General features: G+C 40.5%; 1 protein-coding gene across 3 annotated transcripts in view; it reads right to left on the bottom strand.

Moving 5' to 3' along the window:
* Ints4 (integrator complex subunit 4) overlaps nucleotides 1-10349 on the bottom strand; it is a 64727-nt gene that overhangs the window by 40582 nt on the left and 13796 nt on the right. For 2 of the 3 annotated variants that reach the window (XM_021167619.1, XM_021167620.2), the window contains exons 5-8: nucleotides 9229-9414; nucleotides 5645-5695; nucleotides 4276-4364; nucleotides 3598-3718 (exon numbers count right to left, since the gene is read on the bottom strand). In XM_021167619.1, the coding sequence (XP_021023278.1) occupies nucleotides 3598-3718; nucleotides 4276-4364; nucleotides 5645-5695; nucleotides 9229-9414 (447 nt within the window). The remainder of the gene's footprint in view (nucleotides 1-3597; nucleotides 3719-4275; nucleotides 4365-5644; nucleotides 5696-9228; nucleotides 9415-10349) is intronic. The other variant, XM_029479665.1, reaches the window with a different exon arrangement.

Below are 10349 nucleotides of genomic sequence, written 5' to 3'. Positions count from 1 at the left end.
CAGGACTGAGTTAAGCCGAGCGAGTCCTATCACCCTCAGGACTGAGTTAAGCCGAGCGAGTCCTATCACACTCAGGAGCTCTTGCAGCTCTTGCTGGTGTAGTATCTCCTCTCTCTTTTTTCCAACATAAAACATTTTTGTTAATTATTTAGGAACTTCATACAATGCACCCTGATCACACTGGCTTCCCATTCCTCATAGGTCCACTTCCTCCCTCACCCCCCAAAACAACCCCAACACACCAAGTCCAATTTGTATTGCCCATAGTCAAACTCCCAGTGGTGAGCCCCTTAAAGATGACAGAGTCTTTCCCCACTCCACTTGAGAAGCCCTGCCCCACACCATCAACTTCAGAATCTTGATCACACATTTAAGGACTCATTCTTGATAGCTAAGATGTCTGTAAATTTAAATCATGAGGGATATATTATTAAACTAAAAATACCGCCAATATTGTAGAAGAAATACCTCTCACAGGTAGAACTTACTCTATTCCATATATACTATTCTGAGAGCATTATACATATATCAACCCACTTAATTCTCAGTAGAACACTATGACGTTAACACCATCATTAGTCCTATTTGATGCATGGGGGAATGTAAAAATATTAAGTAAAAGCCATAAAAATCCAGAGCTGAAATAAAAACTGAGGCTCCAGAAGCCTTTCTTTTAGCCACCCCTCCTCCTCATCTTTTTCCATTCTTTCCTTCCTTTTTGTTTTGGGAGGGATTGGGGTGGTGGTCAAGGTCTCATCTAGCCCAGGCTAGAACTCACTACCCAGCTGACTTTGGTCTTGAACTCCTAATACTCATGTTTCCACCTCCAAACAGGCCATTCCTTCTTCTCTTTTTTTCCCCCTTTTTTTAATTAGGTATTTTCTTCATTTACATTTCCAATGCTATCCCAAAAGTCCCCCCATGCCCTCCCCCTCACTCCCCCCCCACTCCCACTTCTTGGTCCTGGTGGTCCCCTGTACTTAGGCATATAAAGTTTGCAAGACCAATGGGCCTCTCTTTCCACTGATGGCCGACCAGGCCATCTTCTGATACATATGCAGCTAGAGACACGAGCTCTGGGGGTACTGGTTAGTTCATATTGTTGTTCCACCTATAGGGGTGCAGACCCCTTTAGCTCCCTGGGTACTTTCTCTAGCTCCACAATGGGGGCCCTGTGATCCATCCAATAGCTGACTGTGAGCATTCACTTCTGTTTTTGCCAGGCACCGGCATAGCCTCACAAGAGATAGCTGTATCAGGGTCCTTTCAGCAAAATCTTGCTAGTGTATGCAATGGTGTCAGCGTTTGGAAGCTGATTATGGGATGGATCCCCGGATATGGCAGTCTCTAGATGGTCCATCCTTTCGTCTTAGCTCCAAACTTTGTCTCTGTAACTCCTTCCATGGGTGTTTTGTTCCCAATTCTAAGAAGGGGCAAAGTGTCCACACTTTGGTCTTGTTCTTCTTGAGTTTCATGTGTTTTACAAATTGTATCTTATATCTTGGGTATTCTAAATTTCTGGGCTAATATCCACTTATCAGTGAGTACATATCATGTGAGTTCTTTTGTGATTGGGTTACCTCACTCAGAATGATGCCCTCCAGGTCTATCCATTTGCCTAGGAATTTCATAAATTCATTCTTTTTAATAGCTGAGTAGTACTCCATTGTGTAAATGTACCACATTTTCTGTATCCATTCCTCTGTTGAGGGGCATCTGGGTTCTTTCCAGCTTCTGGCTATTATAAATAAGGCTGTTATGAACATAGTGGAGCATGTGTCCTTCTTACCGGTTGGGACATCTTCTGGATATATGCCCAGGAGAGGCATTGCGGGATCCTCCGGTAGTACTAGGGGCCATTCCTTCTTAATCTATTCTTTCCATTCACTTTATCTCTTCATTTATACCCTCATGTATTAAATAAGTATTTGCATAACAATGATTCAATTATATGCTTACAGTTATCAGGAGCAGGAATACAAAATACAAGGACCAAGAGAACTTCATTATGGTATGAAAGGCTATAATCTACATCTATAAAGGATGCTACAGAAACTAAGAGAATAAGTAGCGTGAGGCTAGGGAAGGGGAAATCAGAGTGCAAACATATGATGTAAGAGAGCATGCCATTTGCCCCAGGGAACACTAGTGCTTGACACACTTGGAAGCACTGCAACAAAGAGTCTAAAAAAGCTGCAACTTCTAAGAACAAAGACTTAAACATAGTTTAATCCTGAAAGGATAAGAGGAACTCAATATACTCAGAAGACGCTTCCCCACTAAAAACCACATCCCAGACAGACCTAAGTTCAACGTGGTGACTGTATTCTTAATGGCAGCATGGATTCGAGTACTTGGAAGTCACAGTTTGGGAGACTTCTTTTTAACCTCTTTGAGAAGTTGCTATTTGTTGTTATTATTATTATTAATCCAATTTCTTTTGAATGGTCTTAAGTTTTCCAATACAACCTACATGTGGAATTTTTTTGTCTTGCTATAATGAAGAGTGAAAAATTCTCACTTTTTGTGCAGCACAGACATCTAATACCTTATCATTTCACACTAGGAACCCGGTTTCTCCTCTTCCCTTGAGTTTTAGCCTGTTACACATCCCTTACCCATGACTGCTAGTTGTTACGTCTAGCCTATTAAGAGTGATACTGTACTGTTTTTAACCTCCTCTTCTCTTTCCCTGCTACTCCAACTAGCCAAGTTATACTGATCCCTCAGCTTCAGCAAGCTCAGCCTCCTCCACAAATCATCTCCATGGCCATGCTTTAGTCACTTTAAATCTACACAGCTCCAAATTATGTAATTATGTCTGTATTCAAGAGTGACTAATAATCCAATCTTGCTAATAACATCAGTAATTACAGTTGCTATCATTTATAACATTTCTAGCCAACTAGGCTTTTTAGTCATGTATATAGGTGCATAAATATATATATATTTACATATAGTTATGCCTAATTTCTTATATAGAAACACACATATATGCATACATACAAATATTTCCTCATATGCACATTTTACAATCTTTAATCCTTTTAAACTCTCACTTTTGTACTAGATTCTTCATTTTATAGACAAGAAAACTACAATTTATGGGCTAATGAGGTGGCTCACTGGGTAAGGGCATTTGCTACTAAGCCTGGAGCCCTGAGGTTAATCCTGGCTCCCACAAGACTGAGTGCTCTTGACCTTGAGTATGGTAAGGATTTAGCCCTTCTCTATTCACTTTGTGCTTCTCCCTGACACCCCATCCCCAGCCTCCGTGCAGGAAACTATGCATGGTGGAGTCACCCCAACCTTCACACAGGGATGTATGCATGATGTCACAGTCCAGGGACTGACGCTTGCTTTGATTTAGAGCTTGGACTGATGCTTGCTTTATTAATGACATATTCAAGTCAGTCCTATTTGTAAGTAAACACAGTAATGAAGTGGATAATGTAAAAGGGGTGTAGGGTGCAGAATCAAATCACTGGAGAAATTATGGATTTCTAAAAATGAAACATACCTGACCATATCTAAGGTTTCTCAAAATGTTTGTAACAACATAAGCATTGTGTCCATTAAAAACACAGTGCAACTTACCAATAGCTTTGCAGCTTGAACACGAACCACCCAGGAGCCATCACTGACCATGTGGCAAATTTTTCCAAATGCATCATCAACTAGACGGATTTCTTCATTAGAAGAAGGTATTGGAACTATACTAAATAAAGAGAAAAGGAGAGAAACCATGCATGACAAACATGCACCTGGGCTGCAAGTGCAGCCCTCTGAGGACGAACACTGAAAACTGTGTAGGAGATCCTAGACTGAAGACTCTTCAGCAAACCTGTCACCCAGGGGAAGGAAAGGACCCAGTGACTTTAGCTGCACCGCAAACTTTCAATGTCTTGAATAAGTGTAACCCATACATGTGAGTGTAAGATTCAAGAATTTATGAAGAAACCAAGAGCTTGGGGATGGATGTACAGTTCAGTGGTAGTGAGTGCTAGCTCCCATCCAATCCCCTAGAACCTATGAAACAGACCTGGATATCTGAATCTGGTAAAAGTAAGCTCTAGACAGACCTGTGTGTGTGTGTGTGTGCTGTGTGTGTGCTGTGTGTAATGTGTGTTGTGTGTGTGTGTGTGGTGTGTGTGTGTGTAAGTGGAGCTCATTTCCAGTCTGATTATCAGAGTCTGTATCCTCCCCCTCTATTTCACACTGCCTTCCAAATATCCAAACAATGGCTTGGCAGTGAGAAGGCTGGCACCTACTGACCTCTCAGGATAGAGCTGGCTGACAACCCAGATAAGCTGGACTGCAGCACTGCGCACCTGCTCGTAGTCGTCAGAGAGCAATTTACAGGCCTGCAAAGGAGGATCACATGTCCGTCAGCCAGTGTTCTCACAGATGATTTTCAAATACTTTCACAATGAAGATAGGCTGGCTGGATAAGGATGTCAATCAAAATACTTCAAAGTGCTTTTAACTATTTGAACTGTTGCCCAACAAAGAAACATTAGCATTTGTAAGCTTTTCAGGCTGTATTCTAACTATGCAACATCACATCCAACATGGAAAGTGGAAGCTATTACACACAGTGTAACAGCGATTTAGAATAACATCAAACATAGCAAAGCTACTCAGAGCACTCAAAGCCCACAGTACCAAAAAGGTATTGACACATTAGTCTCAGAGCTGTGGCCAATTATAATTCCGACTAAGAGATAAAACCATTCATGGTAAGATAACAAAATCTGATCTGAGGGAGGGTATACACTGCCAGATATGATGGCACACACCTTTGGGAAACAGAATTTGAGGCCAGTCTGGTCTATAGAACCAGGATAAACAGGGCTACACAAAGAAACACTGTCTCAAACAAACATTAAACTGGGTGGTGGTGGCGCACGCCTTTAATCCCCGCACTTGGGAGGCAGAGGCAAGCGGATTTCTGAGTTCAAGGCCAGTGTGGTCTACAGAGTGAGTTCCAGGACAGCCAGGGCTACAGAGAAACCCTGTCTCAGAAAAACAAAAACTAACATTAAAATACCACCTCGAAAGGCATTTGATTAAGCTGTCAAGCAGCCTTCCTCCAACTCCATTATGCCTTAATACTAAATTCATGTGCCACCTGAGAAGGTGAATTTATGAGAATATGATCCATGGTCTTGGTCACCCTCCAGAAACATTCTAGTTGACCATGTATGGTGCCAGAACTGACTTAAAAGAATGGCCTAGTGAAAGACTATATGAGCAAGACTATAACTTGTCCTAATTATTACTACTTTCAGTACTAGGAATTAAACCCAGGCGCTTGTGCATGCTGGCAAGCTTTCTCCCACCCAGTTACACCCCCAGCCCACTTCCCTTACTTCCAATCATACTTTCTTCATGTAGTTAGCACTCACGCATTCGCACAAATCTTACTACAAATATTTTTACATGCATGAGTACTATTGAATTACATATATATCTCACATCATTCTCAAAATTTGTTTCAGATATGGCTTCACATCTATCCCAACAAATATGGCTACTATTAGCCAGATAAAGCCCCCATGATTTCAAATTCTGAGAAGTAGTGTGACACCCTCCCAGCTTCACGAAGCTCTTCCCCTTCCAGATAGCAGTCATTTTAAGGTACCTGATTATAAATCGTTTGGTGTAACTTCAGTCCTCTTTCATGGAGCTGCAACTAGATAATAAAAATACAGTCTAAGCCTCTGGGAAAAAAGGTCAGTACTTCTGACATCTTCACATCATCCCACATATATCACATCATATCAGACGAAGATAGTTAGTTACCTTTAGCCAGAATCAGTCTAAATATAAGACATGGTCAAAGACTTTTCTGTATAACCCATAAACTATTTCAAAGTGTTAGAAAAATATGAAATAATGGTAAGAAAAAAAAAAAGGGAGAGAGAAGGGTTTCCATCTGCACCCAGAGCTGGTCCTGTGCCACAGGGCTCCATACCCAAATACCGTCAGGAGAGAGCAGGTCTCACAGGAGCGTCAACATACCTGTGAACACAGGTAAGACCACCATTTCTGCTCAAATTCCTGGCCCAAGGGGGACCCATCCAGAGCCATGAGGACATAGGAACCTAGGAACAGCCAGGGACAGGATCCTTCCACACCCAAATTCCTCCCAGAGAGATCAGGTCTCCAGGAGTATTGAAACACGGGCTTGCAGGAGGGACAAACCAGAGACAGTCAGAGACAGCAAGACCAGCTAACACCAGAGATAACCAGATGATGAGAAGCAAGTGCAAGAGCATAAGCAACAGAAACCAAGGCTACTTGGCATCATCAGAATCCAGTTCTGCAACCACAACAAGTCCTGGGTACCCAAACACACCAGAAAAGCAAGACTCTGATTTAAAATCACATCTCATAATGATGATAGAGGACTTTAAGAAGGACATAACTCCCTTAAAGAAATACAGGAGACCAAAGGTAAACAAGTAGAAGCCCTCAAAGAGGAAACACAAAAATCCCTTAAAGAATGACAGGAAAACATAATCAAACAGGTGAAGGAATTGAACAAAACCATCCAGGATCTCAAAATGGAGATAGAAACAATAAAGAAATCACAAAAGGAGTCAACCCTGAAGATAGAAAACCTAAAAAAAGAGACCAGGAGTCATAGATGCAAGCATCACCAACAGAATACAAGAGATAGAAGAGAGAATCCCAGGTGCAGAAGATACCATAGAAAACATTGACACAACAGTCTAAGAAAATGCAAAATGCAAAAAGCTCCTAACCCAGAACATCCAGGAAATCCAGGACACAATGAGAAGACCAAACCTAAGGATACTAGGTAAAGAAGAGAAAGATGATTCCCGACTTAAAGGCCAGTCAATATCTTCAACAAAATTATAGAAGAAAACTTAAACCTAAAGAAAGAGATGCCCATAAACATACAAGAAGCCTATAGAACTCCAAATAGATTGGACCAGAAAAGAAATTCCTCCTGTCATATAATAGTCAAAACACCAAATGCATGAAACAAAGAAAGAATATTAAAAGCAGTAAGGGAAAAAGGTCAAGTAGCATATAAAGGCAGACCTATCAGAAATACTCCAGACTTCTCAACAGAGCCTATGAAAGCTAGAAGATCCTGGGAAGATGTCATACAGACCCTAGGAGAACACAGCCCAGGCTACTATACCCAGTAAAACTCTCAACTAACACAGACAGAGAAACACCAACACAGGAGGGAAACTACATCCTAGAAAAACCAAGAATGTAATTTCTTTCAACAAACCCAAAAGACGATAGCTACACAAACATAAAAATAACCCCAAAATAACAGGAAGCAATAATCACTATTCCTTAATATCTCTTAAAATCAATGGACTCAGTTCCCCAATAAAAAAGACATAAAATAACAGACTGGATATGTAAACAGGACCCAACATTTTACTGCATACAAGAAAATGCACCTCAGTGTCAGAGACCTCAGAGTAAAGGGCTGGAAAATAGTTTTCCAAGCAAATAGTCCTAAGAAACAAGCTGGAGTAGCCATTCAACTTTCAACCAAAAGTTATCAAAAAAGATAAGGATGGACACTTCATACTCATCAAAGGAAAAATCTACCAAGAAGAACTCTCAGTTCTGAACAACTATACCCCAAATGCAAGGGCACCACATCCATAAAAGAAACTTTACAAAAGTTCAATGCACACATTACACCTCAAACAATAACAGTGGGAAACTTCAACACCCCACTCTCATCAATAGACAGATCCTGGAAACACAAACTAAACAGAGACACATTGATACTAACAGAAGTTATGGACTAAATGGATCTAACAGATATCTATAGGACATTTCATCCTAAAACAACAACAACAAAAAAAAAATACCTCCTTCTCAGCACCTCATGGTACCTTCTCCAAAACTGACCATATAATCAGTCACAAAACAGACCTCAACAGATACAAGACTGAAATAAACCCATGCATCCTATCAGATCACCACGGACTAAGGCTGGTCTTCAATAGCAACAAAAACAGCAGAAAGCCCACATACACATGGAAGCTGAATAACGCTCACTCAATGATGACTTGGTCAAGGAAGAAATAAAGAAAGAAATTAAAGACTTTAGAATTTAATGAAAATGAAGGCACAACATACCAAAACTTATGGGACACAATGAAAGCAGTCCTAGGAGGAAACCTCATAGCTGAGTGCCTCCAAAAAGAAACTGGAGAGAGCATACACTAGCAGCTTGACAGCACACCTGAAAACTCTAGAACAAAAAGAAGCAAATACACCCAAGAGGAGTAGACAGCAGGAAATAATCAAACTCAGGGCTGAAACCAACCAAGTAGAAACAAAAAGAACTATACAAGCAATCAACAAAACTAGGAGCTGGATCTTTGAGAAAATCAACAAGTTAGATAAACCCTTAGCCAGACTAACCAGAGGGCACAGAGACAGTATTCAAACTAAAAATCTCAGAAATGAAAAGGAAGATATAACAACAGAAACTGAGGAAATTCAAAAATCATCAGATCCTACGACAAAAGCCTGTACTCAACAAAACTGGAAAGTCTGGATGAAATGGACAATTTTCTAGACAGATACCAAATACTAAAGTTAAATCAGGATCAGACAGACCAACTAAACAGTCCCATAACCCCTAAAGAAATAGAAAAAGTCATTAAAAGTCTCCCAACCAAAAAAGGGCCAGGACCAAATGGGTTTAGTGCAGAATTCTATCATACCTTCAAAAAAGACCTAATACCAATACTTTTCAAACGAGTCCACAATACAGAAACAGAAGGAACAGTACCCAATTCATTCTATGAAGCCACAGTTGCACTATGTGTTCTCCCTTGGAGATGGAACGGTTTCTGTCCAATCAGGAACTTGTCACAGTTTCCTTTCACAGAGGACTTCATAAGAGATTTTTTTTCCTACTTCTATCATGTTTAATGCTCCAGACAGATTTTAAAAACTGGTTGAGTGCATATTACTCTTAGCTTCAGAAGATATCATGCTTAAGAGGCATTTAACTATTTTATTTTGATGACTTAAAAAATGTCAATAGTGAGTTGTATATTTTAAAATGAATTTTATTAACCAAGCATGGGGCTAAAGCAGAATGATTGCTCCAAGTTCAAGGTCTGCACACAGCCAGACCCTGCCTCAGAAAAGAGAAGGGAAAGAAAGAAAGAAAAAAGAAAGTATCCCCTTCCACTTTTCTCCTGTTACCATGGCTTTTATAGCTGCTGTTCTGACCCGTGGATCTTGGTCACTGAAGTGGTCCCCGATAATCTTCTGAACATCTCTGGCAGCTGAGCCTTCAGCATCTTTTGTGACACTTTTCTCCAAAGAGCCAAGATTGCCAAGTAATTGCAGGCACTTATTTCTTACACCATGGGAAGTATCTGTCAGGTGCTATAAAAAGAAAAGAGAAAGGCAAAAAATAAAAATATAACAAAAGACTAGGGAAAAGCACTCCGCCCCTTCTCATTCTCACTGGTCTGTGTAGCATCACACTGCCTAAGGACTTATCTGCCTTCCCAAAACATTACCTTTTTCATTAAATTATTTTTTAGTTAACCAACTTATTTAATATATATGCACACATGGGCACATGTTAGTGATGGTGCCACAGAGTCCAGAGGAAAGTGTCAAATCCTCTAGGGATGGAGGTACAGGTGACTATAAGCTGCCTAACATGGGTGTTAGGAATCAAAGGCCTCCTCTTTGCAAGCGTGTTATGCACTCTTAATTGCTGAGTCACCTCTTCAAACCCAACGTTAGAAACTCTTAATAGCCATAGAGAAACATGAAAAAAAAAGCTCTTGAGTTTACAGCTCAGTGAACTCTCACAAACTAAATACATACATAAACCAAGAACCAATAAAGAAATGGCATGGTAGCACACAACTTCAAAGCCAGCACTCAGGAGGCAGAGTCACGCAGATCTCTGTAAATCTGAGGCCAGCATGGTCTACATACAGAGTTCTAGGCCAGCAGGGCTACAAAGTAAGACCCTGTGCAAGAATTTGGGATACTGTGTGCCAGAACATAAAGACAATACTGTCTTTCTTTCTTTATAATTATTATTTATTTATCATCATGTGTTTGTGTATGATGTGAGTGTGTGAGTGTGGTTACATGTATGTCACAGTTAATATTTACATGACACCAACAGAAGCATCAAAACAGACAGACAATGGACTATTCCACAAGGAAATTACTCAATGGCACTTAAAGACAAAAAAACAAAAGGCAAAAACAGTCTTAAAAGATTGAAAGAAGTCGTGCGGTGGTGGCGCACACCTTTAATCCCAGCACTCGGGAGGCAGAGGCAGGCAGATTTCTGA

The sequence above is a fragment of the Mus caroli genome, chromosome 7, assembly GCF_900094665.2.
Source record: "Mus caroli chromosome 7, CAROLI_EIJ_v1.1, whole genome shotgun sequence".
Classification (NCBI taxonomy): domain Eukaryota; kingdom Metazoa; phylum Chordata; class Mammalia; order Rodentia; family Muridae; genus Mus; species Mus caroli.
Note: the sequence above shows the minus strand (reverse complement) of the source record. Positions and strands in the feature narration are given on the sequence as shown.